This window comes from Anopheles marshallii, chromosome 3 (assembly GCF_943734725.1).
Source record: "Anopheles marshallii chromosome 3, idAnoMarsDA_429_01, whole genome shotgun sequence".
Classification (NCBI taxonomy): Eukaryota; Metazoa; Arthropoda; class Insecta; order Diptera; family Culicidae; genus Anopheles; species Anopheles marshallii.
In genome coordinates this window covers 33,084,650-33,099,652 of record NC_071327.1, presented here as the reverse complement: position 1 = coordinate 33,099,652, position 15,003 = coordinate 33,084,650, and the positions used below count along the sequence as shown (strand labels likewise).

At 42.9% G+C, this 15,003-nt stretch overlaps 1 protein-coding gene across 1 annotated transcript; it reads left to right on the top strand.

Moving 5' to 3' along the window:
- The first annotated feature begins 7,060 nt into the window (after nt 1–7,060).
- On the top strand, nt 7,061–8,286 carry LOC128715229 (glutamine synthetase 1, mitochondrial). The gene has a single exon (XM_053810110.1). It carries the CDS (start codon nt 7,078–7,080, stop codon nt 8,284–8,286), a length of 1,209 nt encoding a protein of 402 aa, XP_053666085.1. The 5' UTR covers nt 7,061–7,077.
- Nucleotides 8,287–15,003: the final 6,717 nt, after the last annotated feature.

Sequence of the window (15,003 nt, the reverse complement as noted above, 5' to 3'; positions counted from 1 at the left end):
GAAGTATTAATAGGCGGTGCAATGCTACAACCTGCAGTGGAAATAGGTACGGACAAGTTTTACGTCGTAAAACTTACTTATTATTTCAGTGGAAAGTTTTGCCGCCTTCTACTGCAGTGAGATGCTAGTGTTTCCGTGCATAACACAAAGGTCAATCAAGTTTAGGTGAGCTGTTTCATAAACATGAAGCATGCAAAAGAATTTAAATGAATTATACCGTGTCAGTAGGACGAGTGGGCAAATATTTTTGTTATGAAATCAGTGCAAGAACAAATACATTCCTTTTTAAATAATTAATGGTAGTGGAGAGTTTCGAATGAAATACACAACAGGATTATTAAAAATAATGAAATCCACAATAAAGATAGTTTACACGTGTTGCATTACAAAAATCATTTTAATCATTTTTAAAATAGCATGTCGATAAATGAGCAATAAAACCGCTGTATTGTCTTTCGCCATCATCACCACATTATTCATTATCTGAAAGTTCATTATCTGAATATTGTACTTTAATGTAACATTACCCTGAGGTAACATCCTGTATCCATACACACTCGTTTCCGTTTTATTTGTACGCATTCAACCGTCGTTTCGAACCACTCTTCTTCTCCATGTTACGATCAGCTTCAATCCGCCCGTGCTACGCGTATTGCATAACGGCAGGCGTGAATGGAAAATAATTAACACTAGACGAGACACAGGCGTATTGTATTTTATTTTTTAATTACAGGCTCAAATTACCAATGGTAATGAAACTTTAGAATATTCGACTGCATTTAAAATCAGGTTTACGCTCCAAGATGGAAAAAAATGAATTAAAATGATTTAAAATAATAAAGTAGAACGGTTCTGGTCAGTGCTGCTGCTCAGCTGCGGTGTTGGTTACTAACGAGTCCTTCTGCGGTATGAGGAATCTTGTCCATTCAAACCTTCTGTTAAGACGATCGAAGTCCAGAACTTTGTAGAATAAACATAGTCGCGATACTCTCATATGTGTCCGATAAATAAACAATGGTCGAGAGTAAGATGCTCAGCAGCATTTTTGGCCCACTACAGCATTTTTGGATGTTGTTGACGAATCCATCAGTTCATGGTTGACTAAGAATTATACGAAAATTGTAATTTTACTCGTTATTTTTTGCTGATGTTAGAATATTCGAATTAGAGTATTAAAACTATTATTATGTCATACTAACAACTAATGAAGGGTGTGATGTTAATGTCCAAACTAAGTATGTACCGGCTCTTTCGAAAATTTTCAATACTAAAACGTGAACTAAAACTTGAAGCTGAATCATTATTGATTATCCAAAAATTTTACGTTTAAATGTTTTCAAATGTTGTCGTCTATTATACATCTTCCAAAAAAAACTGTTAAAATAAACAAATTCAATCCCTATTAGTGTTGAATGGTCTCGTGCAATAAAACGTTCCCCTCCCGTGTGCTACACTGTTAACGTAATCACCTTTGTCCGTGTAATAACGTTGATTTTTCCTTCGGGTGTCAACCAATGCCGTATCCGATCAGTGTGCAAAAAACACACTTGCCTCAACTATGGTAAGCCACAACTCGGTTACGTTACCTCCAACCATCTCCAGCACCGCCTGCCAGTATGCAATCGGGTTTTCAGTTCAGCGAGCTGTGGTGTGGGCTTAGAAAACTTTTCACCACACCAAAGCACGGATAACTCACCCCTTACGGTCGGATTTAATTTGTCCTACCCTTTGCGATGCTGCACAGCTCGACGATAGTTGATCTCTCGATTCCCGGCAATCCCTTGACTGCATTTCCGATCAATTAACACAGTTTCCTTGAACTACATTACATAAGCTACCTTCGCTCGTGTTGTGTGCGGAAGGAAAAAGGCCACCACTGCATGCGTGTTCCGTGTCTTGTATCGAGTTTTGCCACGCGCAAGGTATCCCCCGCTATCGCTCCTCTACAACGCATCCTCCCGAGTGATGCATTCTCTGTGGTCACATCTATCAAAGTGCACCGTGAGCTCCGGTGCTTTATCGGTCTTAAGATTTTACCGATTGGACTTCCACATCGAAACCCAATGTCATGCTGCTTTCCTTTTTCCTGAGCGAATAAGGATTAGCTACACTACGAAGTTCCCATTACGTGGCACCAACCAACTCAACTAACGTCTTACTCGCATCACTTCTTCTTTAATCTAAATCTTGTTGCCCTTCGCTCGTCTTATCAGCTAAACGGCAGTTTAATGGGATGGTAATTTGTTGCTTCACGGAGTTTTTTGGAGCACTCAGAATCAGCTGTAGCATGGTTCGATTATTCATTCTTCCCCTGCCAGCTTATTTGTCTTTGAATGCCATGATTTTCGTGTGTCTATTATCTACATTTCTTCTTCGAGTGTTTATTCGCGACCTTTCGTATTGATGGAGTCGTACACTCGTTTCCATCTGGGACGTCTCTTTGGCGTAGCGATTCCATACCGCCGTTCGGTCACGAGACGTTCGCGGGGCACAAATGCAAAGCAACAGGTCAAGCATCGCTTATCACTCAGCGCATTGGCTGCTTGCCCGAGCAAAGCAGTTTGTTTGTTTTTTCTTCAATTTATACTCTACAGGAAAGCACGACTCATGTGCGTCATTACGTTGAAAGCCGCTGGAAACTGGAAATGATGCAAAGGATTTCGCCTTTTTTGACTGCTTCAGTTCTTCGCACTTTGCGCTCACTATCAGCTGTTTTTGGATGAATCGGCTATAATATTGAAATTTATTGCCTGATCTGTTTGGTAATTACAAAAGACATAGCGATTACATAGCGGCAGCTTTGAATGTCTTTCGATTAAGTTCTCTCACAATTTTTGTAGCATTAAAATTAGATAATGTTAACGATTATAACAGAACTGGGAAAAGTAATGTTGCCGTCCATCAATAAAGAAGGGTCTAATGGAAAGTAGGTTAACAAATCCAGTTTCACATGCAAAACCGAAATACATAAATTCTCTATCAGCTGACTCGCTTCCGCTTCACAGAGACACACGTGCATGTATGCTTGTGATAAGACACCCACTAGGTCTGCTGACATCGATACTGTCCTGTCAATCATCATAACGCAAGACACATAGCGATATAGCGCCATATATTCCCCCGAGCTGGATCACCCGCCTTGCTCGAAGCTTCTAAACATCTCTTGGAGCCTGCTGCAACAACCAATAACTCAATTAATGCTGCGCCCATCCAGACAACCTACCCGTTTTGAAGGGAATCTACTCCTACAGGTCCCACCGTAGGGTAGGTGGCCCCATAGGGATGGATTGATGTGTGCCCTTGTCTTCGTTTCGAATTCTATTACCACCGATAACAACTGCTAAGCCCACTACTAATGTATGCTACCTTGATAAGCGGCGATATAGAGAGGCTTTAAATCTTGATGGACTGCCTGAAGGTACGCGGCCATGCAGTTTTGTGTGTACGTGTGTCGCGCTCCAACTGTTTTGTAGGCTGTCAGTTGCAGTTAGCATGTATCAACTGGGGGTGAAATTTTGCTGTTAATTGAATTGAAATCAATAGAAAAGTTGCTGTTTATGTTGCAGACGTATTGGAGTAATGTGGTATATATTTCACGGGTAATAATTCATATAATAATAAATATTATTATTACTATTATAAGCAAAAATTCAAAAAAAAATGAATTTAATGATATTTCAGACAAAAAATATAATAATCAATTTGAAGCACCATCTTATATCCCAAAACCGAAATTCCTATATCCTCCTAATTCTCTGGTGTCCATTAAAGTAGTGTCCCAAGTACCATTGATTAGGTAACAGACTATCAGCTTTCGGGTCATCGTGTCACGCATATGACCAGCATCTCAGGTGCCAATAAGGCATCAGGACAGTAAAACCTGGAAACGAGTCTGGGAATTAGACAATTTCAATGGAAGAGTATCCCCGTAATTTTGGCAGATTGCATAAATAACGATAAAATACTTGTGTACCTCTGCATTTGGATATCCTTAAAGGCCACCAGGGTAACATATCTTACCTTTAAAAAATCAAAACTTTTATTAAAAACAGCATATAAATCATCATTTACTCACATTTGGTGAGAAAGAAGAAGAAAGATAATAACACAGCATAAAATGTAAAAATGTCCAACATCACAAGGGTTAATCTTCAACGGTCAAGCTGTTTTTTCGTCTTCTCCTTCGTCGGCTATCACTTTTCAATGCCTCACCGGTACAGATCACAATTGCTCAGCTGTTGCAAATACCGGTTTGTTGCTCGCATCGCCCAACAATAAATAACTTCTCCGCTCTTCCCACGTACTCCTCTTCACCGTTGGTTAGGACGTAGCAAGAATGCGACCGGTTTATGTTACCACCAAACGCACATGAAATACAATTGTTTGGTGTGTTCGCATTGTCTCATTTTTCGAAGAAAAATTAAACATACAATAGGCTTAAACATCAGAACGCCAGAAACCGCCGGCTTCAATGAAAATGGGATCAAAAAAATCGCATCATAATAAAGAACTCAAACTGCCGCTCGCATCTTTCGCATCTCTTTCGTAGTTTGAAGCGGCTAGCCTCACATTTACGCTTGTATTGTTGGTAATCGTTTCGCGATCGTGGGTGTGATTTTCTTTGTTCCATTCTCACCGACAGATAAAAGTGGCACCTAAACTGTACCATTTCACGATACTCTCTACTTGGTTTAATATCAGTTAATACGTACTTTCTCTCAAGAGATTACACGCCACAAGTCGTGGGAAATCGTTGGGCATGCTCATTTCAATGAAAGTGCAAGGAAATACACGCCAAGTGTAACATCAAATGTTGACTTCTGGAAATTTACTACTGGAAATATATATCCTAACGAGCAATTGATAATAACAGAAAAGAAAACTAATTTATAACAAATGGATCACTTCTTTTCGACCGAAAACTACATCTCACTATCCCATTGTTAAATGAGAATGAGTTTTCTTCCCTTACTGGGAGGATGTAAACAGTTTTGCGGAAGAAAAATCTCACAGCATCCCTTAGGACGGCGCACTCTCGCTCATTCACTGTCTCTTTTTTGTTGTGCTCCATCTCACCACAAATAAGGGTGGCAAATGTGAGGGTGATCTTTCTGTTCGTTCACACTCGATAGCGTGCATTGATTGTTGCATTTGGTTCGCCATTGGTTCAGCGCAACACGTTCACGGAGCACGTTTCTGAAGAGACTGTGTAATTTACACTTTACAAGCAACAGCAGAAAAGGAAACATATTTAATCATTCAGAACTACAATCTGCAGTAGGTGAGTATTATTGGGAAGATTTTTAAACCCTTGAAATAGTGTAAAGTGTATCGAAAAAGCGATTTAACAGCGTCTCGCAAGAAGACTTCCGCAAGAAACCGTCGTTGAAGCTCACTTTGCAGGCGTGTAATGTGCTAAATTACCATTCCATCCAAGCTCCACGTATCACACGCGCTCGTCGCTGTATGCGTTTGATATTTGAAAAACTGCATAATGGCATAGGCTTAAAGAATTGTTATTGTCCAATAGCCAGCAGCGTAAAAAAAGAGAGCAAACGCAAACATTCTTCAAGAAGAACAGAGATATGGAGCATGCGAAAGATTAGATGGAACTTACAGGCAGTTGGGGAGAATCGATTTTTAATCCGAACCGGCCAGAGAGAGAGAGAGCGAGAGAAAAAAAGAGAGAGAGGATACGCGATAGAGACCGGACAGTGAGAAGGCTTCAAACGAAAGTGAAATGGAAAGGACAGACACAACAACGGAGAAGGAGAAAACCGTCGCATAGAGAGAGAGAGAAAGAGAGAGAGAGAGAGAGATAAACTGCAAAGTAGTGTGCTGCTGGGCACACAACACTACTACGCATTCCCTTTTCGCTGTAGCTAACCGGCCAACGTGGGGTGGCCTAACGGGGCTCGGCACTATGGGACACACGGGGCATCAGCGTTGCGGTTGTGTGCACCCCCTGAAGCAGCGGACACACCACTACACCCACAGCGGACGTGGGTCCCGCGATTTAAGTAGTTGAACCGCGCTTTAAAACGAACGCACTTAAGTTACAGCAGCGGTACGAGAAGCAGCGGCGTGCTTTCGCAGCAGCAAAACTTCTTCAGCAGAGGAGGCGCAGAAGGTGCTGTGTGGCAGTTTCAGCTGGTTAGTGTGTTTTGCTTCGATTACTCCCTTTTCAATATCAGCACGCGTTTAACAAAAGTGTCCCTGATTTTCTTTTAAAAAAAAGAGAAGCATCCAGATTCTCTGTGCGGTTTCGAGACAACAACTTTTCTGCTCCATAAAAGTGCATTTGTCCAGGCTGTGTTTTTGAGAGAGTGCGTGTTTGAACTTTATTGCGTTGCCCAGACGACGATAAAGCGACAGTTATCTTAGTATTATTATTCTTGCTGTGTTTTTTGGTGCCGATTGATAGCAACAGCAATGATAGTTTTTTTTTTAGACATTCCAACCTTTGTCCCTTTGGTGTACCAATAATCGAGTTCTTGTGTCCAGAATTAAATTTTCTAAACCACTGCTTTATCCTACTCTAATATTCTCTCTCTTCTTTCCATCTGTTTCGCAGGATTTACAACATTCACTAGCACGTCTAGCAGCAGCTGATCTCCAAACTTTTGTCCTGGAGTTCATACTTTGAACGGCTTTAAATTAAAGCGGTTTTTAGTAAGCAGACGCACAAAAAACTGTACGAGAAGTGCTCGAAACACATCACTACCAGTGTGTGCTACTCTACTACCAAATTCGTGCGAAGTGTATTCGAACGTGTGTGTGAGTGAGCGTAGGAAAAAAAAACCCTTGTCGATAGTGTGTGCGCATCTGCAACCTATCCTAGTAGACCTGTTCGGAACATCGACACTTCATTTTGTGATAGAAATTCAACGTAGTCGGTAGCTAAATTAATCCCTGTGAAATCTCGTAGGTGTGTTGTGGAATAAATTAAAACCGCCCCACTGTTAGTTCGTTCGGTTTTCGAAAATTCCGACGCGTTTGTAAAGTGAGACTTGCTTATTTTTTGCAATCTTTTCGCCTTAGTGTGTCAGTGTAACCAAGCTTGTGAACAATCTCAAAATGGCCCTCCGTGTAGTTGGTCTGCTGATACGCCAGGAGCTGTCCGGTCTGGCTAGTAAACCGTCGGTGCGCATGATCAGCACCAGCCGTGGGCCGAACTGTGCCAAGATCCTGGAGCATTCGCCGAATGCGCACCTGAACAAGACGCTGCTGGATCGCTACACCCGGCTAAAGTACGATCCGAAGTATGTGCAGGCCACCTACGTGTGGATCGACGGTACTGGTGAGAACGTGCGGTTGAAGGATCGCGTCCTCGACTATGTGCCGAAGAAGCCGGAGGATGTACCGGCCTGGCAGTATGATGGCAGCTCCACGTATCAGGCACTCGGTGGTAACTCGGACATGAAGCTGGTGCCCCGGGCACTCTACAAGGATCCGTTCAAGGCTGGCCAGAATGATGTGATCGTGCTGTGCGATACGTACCAGCCAGATGGTGCACCGACCGCTTCGAACCATCGTGCCGCCATGCAGGATGCGTTCAACCGCACCAAGGAATTGGAGCCGTGGTTCGGTATTGAGCAGGAGTACACCTTCCTGGACATTGATGGACGTCCGCTTGGTTGGCCGGTTGGTGGATTCCCTGGACCCCAGGGTCCTTACTACTGCGCCACCGGTGCTCAGAACGTGGTGGCACGGGATATTGCTGAGGCCCATGCCGTGGCATGTTTGTACGCGGGCGTACAGTTCGCCGGAACCAACGCAGAAGTAATGCCGGCACAGTGGGAATACCAGGTCGGACCGGCTCTGGGCATGAAGTGTGCCGATGATCTGTGGATGTCTCGGTACATCCTGTGGCGCATTGCCGAAGATTACGGCGTGGTTGTTACGTTCGACCCGAAACCGATGGAGGGCAACTGGAACGGTGCCGGTGGACATTGCAACTTCTCCACGAAGCCAATGCGTGCCGAGAACGGTATCAAGGCGATCGAGCAGGCGATCGAGAAGCTGTCCAAGAAGCACGATAAGCACATCAAGGCGTACGATCCGCGCGGAGGAAAGGACAACGAGCGCCGACTGGTCGGACGGCTGGAGACGTCTTCGATCGACAAGTTCAGCTGGGGCGTTGCGGATCGTGGTACCTCGGTGCGTATTCCACGCGGTGTTGCCGACGCTAAGAAGGGCTATCTGGAGGATCGCCGTCCGAGCTCGAACTGTGACCCTTATGCAGTTTGCAATGCCATCCTTACTACATGCCTGTTGGACGAATAAGCGGTCTGGCGGTCGTGGAGGTAAACGAGAAAGACACTCTCTCCCTTACTACCCCCCTGCTCATCATATCCTTACATTGGCTAACCCACCGCTGCTCCTGAAAGATGACGCAATGATGCCAACACAGAATGACCAACGGAAAACCCTCCTAATATAGACGAGCGGCAGATACCGTGCTATCAGAACATGCAAACGATACAGAACTCAGCGGATGGAGCGGAGAAGCACAAAATCATATGTATACGTTGTTATTACTCTTTTTCCCCCTTGCTTGCCGAAGGACATTACTAATTGTGCAGTTATGTTTCTATATGGGTCATGACCTGAAGAAAAAAAAATCCATTCAATGTGGGAAAAGCTTCCACTGGGAGAGAGAGAGGGAGATGCAGTATGGAATGCGTGCAACATGTCAAGACTTTCATGATGCGAACTCGATGGACTGATGAAGATGATAATGGCGGTAGCGTCGGAGGTATAAGTGCCCGTTTGGAATAGCGTATCATAATTGTGAGCTGCAATTATAATGGAACCAGCTTTTTATATACGATGTGTCGTTTTGTTTTTTTGACAAGCATGCAAACTCAGAGGTATTTCTATTTTACAAACGTGTAGGAAGGAATTGTACAAAGTTTTAGCAAAGCGCTACGAGCTCTGCGCAAGGACAAGCGAAGCGAGAAGAGTTTAAGCGACTCAGCCAGGGTTTATTCCTTTTTGTTTTGTATACGGGAATGGTGCATTTTTTTATTTGTTTTGTTTTAACAACAGAAATACGCTACATTTACAACAATGCAGCTCGTTTTTAACTCATTGACAAAGAGGTGGCTTGCTAGAGGTACCACGATATTTAATCCCAAGGGACGGCATGTGCATTATTTTGTGAGAAAAAGATACAATGAGTAGAAGATCCAGGGCTGGAACGATACTAGCTTGAAATGAAGAAGAAATCATCGCAAATTCCGATCCTCGTTATCATATCGAAGGAACACTAAACGCGTGAAAATACTACTTTTGAGCATAACTAAGAGAAAGACATGGAGTGATTGTGAGTGTGTTTAAGTGTGCAAGGGACAGAGAATAAGAGAGAGAGAGAGATACAAAAGATGAAAATTATCGTTAAATTACTTGTTGTTTTAGAACGTAAGTCCAGTATGATGTGTAAGTGGTTCTATCAGAGAAGAAAATAAAAAAAAACTAATAAATCAAATCATCACTAAATGAAACTGTCTACTTAGCATTTTGATCAACAGCCACTAATTGCATCATAATATCAGGTCAAATGAAGCAGTGAAATAAATAAGAAGAAATTTAAAGAAAATCACACAAACATATTAATAAAACAAATGCTTAAATCACTGCTTAAAAGAATGCGTCCCATTCATTGGTTCTTTCGAGAAAGCAAAATTTTCCACAGGTGAAGAAAAACGGGCCACCTCTTTCGCTCTCGCTCTTCGAGAAGCTATTTTTAACGGTTCCTCCTTCCTCTTTGACGTTCGGCGAAATTCATTCTTAGCGACCGTGCTTAACCTCTCCCGCACGATGTGGACATAACCGGCTTAATGATACCCGTCATCACCAGCAAAATTTGTTCGACCTTCTCATCATTTTAGGAATTTACAAACACAACCTCAGCACCTCACTATATCGGTGGAAGGATCCTATTACAGATCAGGTGGCATTGCACCAGTGGTCTTCATTCTATTCAGCCAGTTTTTCGTTGCTTCCCATGTCCAAGTCCAGTTCCATGTTTGTTTACATTCAGCCGTAAAAATCGATTCCTTGAACTCCTAGACCATGGGACCGTCCTTTGCTGCCATGTCAGCTAGAAGCTCGTGTTGAAGGTTTAAAAAAAATGGGTTGGTCCCGTCTCAATGCACACCTCCAAACAATGTACCAACTTACCCCGCGCACACATTGTTTAACGGAGCATAGACCTGACAGCTGATTAGTTGACGAGTCGGTGCCTAGGCATAACAACAAAATACTTTCACCAGCTATTGGTTTTGGTTCCCTCCGGAGTCGTGATGGACGGTTGCCGAAATAACGATTTGCGTCCGATTCGTACAACTTATGCAAGCACATCGAAACTCGAAAAGGCCCCAGACGTTCCGGAGGGCAGGGAGTCCGAAAAAGGGTTAAAAGGTGACCCAAAACAGGGGGGAGGGGGGTTATTTCTGCCTTTCTATTTGTGTTTTTGCAGCACATGATCGATCATTGACCTAGGTAACGATTTTTTGTGTACATTTAAATTATGCAATAGAAAAACTTCACTTTACCATGGTAATTAGTACACTCGAGTAAGTTTGAATAATTGAAGTTTATTTTTGAAGAAATTTACTAGTTTTTTAACTCATTGCTCACAATTTAGCATCAAACATCGCAACCCTGTTATCAATGCAATATCCGGCCAAATTAGTTGTAAAGTGTTTTTTAAGTCAAAATTGAGGTCTTTCTCTCCTAATCTGCCTCATAATTTCTATGAAACAATATTCCTCTCTTTTAATGAACAACGCTACACCTTCGACGGTTAAAAACACCTTCCAAAGCCCTTAACATTGAGCTTGTTTGTTTCCGCCTGGTGAATGCCAAACAAAAACAGTGTTGTTTTTTTACCATTGCCAGTTCCAGCGCGGTGGTGGCACACGACAAACGATATCGATGAGCTCATAGAGAAAAAACAAGAAGTAAACTAGCGAGAGAATAAGAAAAAAAAACATCACCACCACTGAAACCCCCCTCGTTTTACAACCACCTTCTTTAAAATCAGTTTCCCTGTCGAACCGTAGTACCATGCCCAGCCGTGTGGTTGAGTGTGTCGGTAACGGAACTCAGCAAGCGCACGACCGAACACGCGGCAATCAGATGATTTCCCGCGGGCGAATGAACGAAGCGAGCGAACGAAAGCGAATGGTGCGCGTGTTCGGTGGAGACTTGCGCGTAATACACGCTGCGCTAGAGCGCAAGTAGGTGAGCGTCAAAACATACAGCCGGAGCCGAGGGCCCGCAGTTCAGCCAACGATGCACAGAAGAAGCAAAACGACCACGAAAAAATGATAATAATAAAGGAGCGCAAAATGAGAACGCGATAGAGGAAAACGCGACCCGAACAGCAGAAAGGGGTTGGTTGTTTTTTTTTGCGCGGAAGAAACGAATGCCGGTCTTGGTTTATAACGCCCAGCCCCATCACACCAGCTGATCGAAATTGGGTAAAGTTCAGACAGAACCAAATTTTTCTACCGGCAACACAGTTATGGCACCACGACATACACGCATTTTGCGCGATGACGATGGTGTAGTACAAGGGCAAATGAAAAGAAAAAAGACACTCATCATTATCAGTGTTGCAAAGTTATCACCCAGGTTTTCTGCTTTCCTTTTGTGTCAGAATAAAAAGAAGATTAAAGATATGTAGGCTATTGCTTGCTGACTTTAGCGGTTAACACCATCCCTTAGCGTCTTTTAATGCTAGCGGCAGGTTTATTAGACCAATGTAAAGCTCTTAATAAAAACAAATCAAAGTCACCCCTTTGGGTCGGATTTTCAAAGAAAGAAATTATCCCTTGCAGACGAAATAGCAATACATCGGCGTACAGGAATACACGTATACCCCCCCGTTTTGGGGTGACTGTTGCTTGGGGGCGATAAAGCGTCAAATGCGTGTCATCGAATCTAGGTTAAATCGTCTAAAATATCTGTCTTTTTACGACGACGCCACTGTTGCGAGCTGTTGGTTCGTTGATATGCTCTTCAAGGGTGGATTGGTTGTTGTCTTTGTCTCCTCCATAGTATAGGTGCGTAGAATAACATAAATAGAAGCCATTTTGTACCGGATTGCTTTTGCTTGGATTAAATTATCGTAACGCTAGACTAGATGAAAGGCGAACTAGATGCTAAATTTACATGAAGAATGGCAGATTGACTCAGCATTATAGACCCTTTGCTGAAACGTAACCCTACATAGTAACGCGCGTTACTAAGCGATATGTTTATAGCTGCTGATTGGGTACTTTAAGGCTTATAATATATGTCAAAGAAGTTTGTGTTCTAGTATACTACGTAATTCCAATTCGACGAACTATTGGAATTTTTTTCCCAAATCCTAAAATTCCGACCTACACAATGACTTGACATATATATATATATACCCACACGAAGGCAAACCTTTCGCTTTCGCAATAGAAACAAAACAGACAAAGCACCAAAAACGCAACCGTGAATGTGAACCAGATCCTCTTCCTTATACTTAGTTTTCGGTTCCTTTCGAATCCATATTGACTCATTACGGTCGATCCACCAATGCACGATCGCACTTCCTGGGTTCGATCGGTTGAATATGTTGCGCGTTGTGCTCTTACAAATTCATTTACTTCACTTTTTTCACATCATTCCTTTACTCTCCTTTTTTCATCATTCGATATTTGCATTCCACAGCAACTCGAGTAGGTGAACCGGTTTTTCTGGTTGTGTGTTGGCTGAAATCACAAGCAACGAAACCAACGCGGAGGATACATTGCAAAGCGCAAACATCAAAACCGTCGTGCTTACGAGACGAACCAACCGGCAGTTTATATTTACTGTTTACTGATGCTTTGAATTTATTTTGCTTTAATCTAAATTATTCGCCACACGGTTAAACGCTATTGCTCGGGGTCTTCTGCTGTGTCAGCTCTTGGGATTTGATTTTGATCGGATGATGGTGTGGTACTATCGGCGTTTGCTCAGTACACAAGAGGTGAAGAGCATTTATTACGCAGCTAAAAATTAAAATCAATCATTGGCGGTTCATGTTGGCTGTTTAGAATTAGATGCCCCGTGAAGGTGATATGATCTCGACAAGGTGGAAACACCGCAGCTGCCGCCTGTACAATGCCTGTAGATAGCTGCTGCAACGCGTCTGATTGAGTCTGGTGATGCCTAGCCACTTTTATCAGCATCGCACACCCGTTGAAGCGTTTCCCGGTGCGAGACGAAACTTTGACGACCGGATACGCCGGCTAATGGACCACGTAGCGCGCGGAACATAAGACATTATGACAAAAATAACTCTTGTCAGCCAGTTGAATGACTGATGACGGTGACCCCGTATCGTACGAACGCGTTCGTGTCGATGATGAGATGTCGATGTCCCGATCTCAACAGTGCGCCACACTTTCTGTCATGGATAGAATTAGCACGGAATGTACTAAGTTCAAGCAGTAGGAGATGTTTGAAGCACTATTTTTATGATAAGACAGTGCCTGCCTATTCTCCGAGCCTTGAACAAACATAACGCATTTATTCAAATTCCCACCTTCAATTTACACCTTCTGCTGACTATGTAAATTTACCCAAGCTAACATCTTAATAGCTCACGAAACGGAAATTCGTCGCCAATGAAAGTGTTAACTGATTCGCCACACAGCAAACAATCATCCGTTGACACGCGCACAGTTTCTGGCAATTGTAACACAATTCCTGTTGTGTAATAGGCGCGAACAGCTTAATGAACAGACGTTTATCTGTTGATCTTGGAACGTACTCACTGTTTTCGATTTGTAAGCGATTGTCCCAACGCTGTACGTTTGTTGTCCTCTCTATCCATCATTACGCCATCTTAAATCGTACGGTTTCCCTTTCCGTGACCTCCCAAGACATCTCAAAAGTCCATTGTTTACCAATACGTGTCCATCAGCCGTTATCAGCCGTTGTCTTCGATACTACCGTAATGTACAATCCATACTGCATCGTGTCTTGGAGGATGAAAAAACCTTGAAGAAGGTGTAAAAGATTGTCTCTGAAGGGACTGCAAAAGTCCTTCAAGCAAGAGTACGCGAAAAAAGAAGAAAAATCACCGATAATGCCTATTTGACAAGTGAATTCTATTGGAGGTTTCGGACCAAATGCGGGAACTGGGCAGTCAAAAAAAGGTGCCTACTTTGCAATTACTTACGGTGATAAAATGATGATTAGTAGCTAAGGAGGCTGGTGCAAGAAGGAAGAACATACAAGCACAACAACAACATCCACCCAGTGTTGGCTGGAAGATGCATAAACGAGTGGATTGATAACTGATTAAAGAACGCGAACAACGCGGCTCCGATGACGACGTTGGAATTCAATAAATAGAACCGCACATTCATACACACACCCCGATGGTCGGCAAAGGCATGAGCAGAGGTACTCGATCGGTTTCCCATCTTTGGTGCCACTTAATCGTAAATAGCTGAGCCACAAAAGAAATCGCTTAATAGCGCGGTAGTCAATTGCTGATTAGAAGCAGACGACGGTCTTCCCCCGACGACGTCTCGACAACATCGCGCTTAGTCGTATTATTATTTACGTTACACAGCGATACCTTCATCAATTGCAGGAGCGTGTGTCCGTTGCGGCTATCGGGATGATGTAGTTGATGATTAAAATTGAATCTTTGCTGAAAGCAAACATGCACAAAATATGCTTGGTTGGAATGTACAAAATACTAAACAAAACGGAACTGCACACAGGGGTTATCAGTGGCGTAGATCGATTGTCAAAGAATCGCACTAGGAGGTGTAAACAACGCACTCGATCACGAGAGGTTACTAGGATTGCTTCACGATTTTGATCGATTACATCGATTAATTACGCCACACAGCGAAGTGAGTTGTAAAGGTGTATGTTCGTGCTCAATTTTTTTTTCTAGATAATTAAATGGTCTACTACCCAGATAAGTAATTAAAAGGTACTTTTGAAAAAAAAAAG

Bases quoted from the DNA above. Each gene is read 5' to 3' on its own strand.
- LOC128715229 (XM_053810110.1), top strand. From the start codon at position 7,078: ATGGCCCTCCGTGTAGTTGGTCTGCTGATACGCCAGGAGCTGTCCGGT.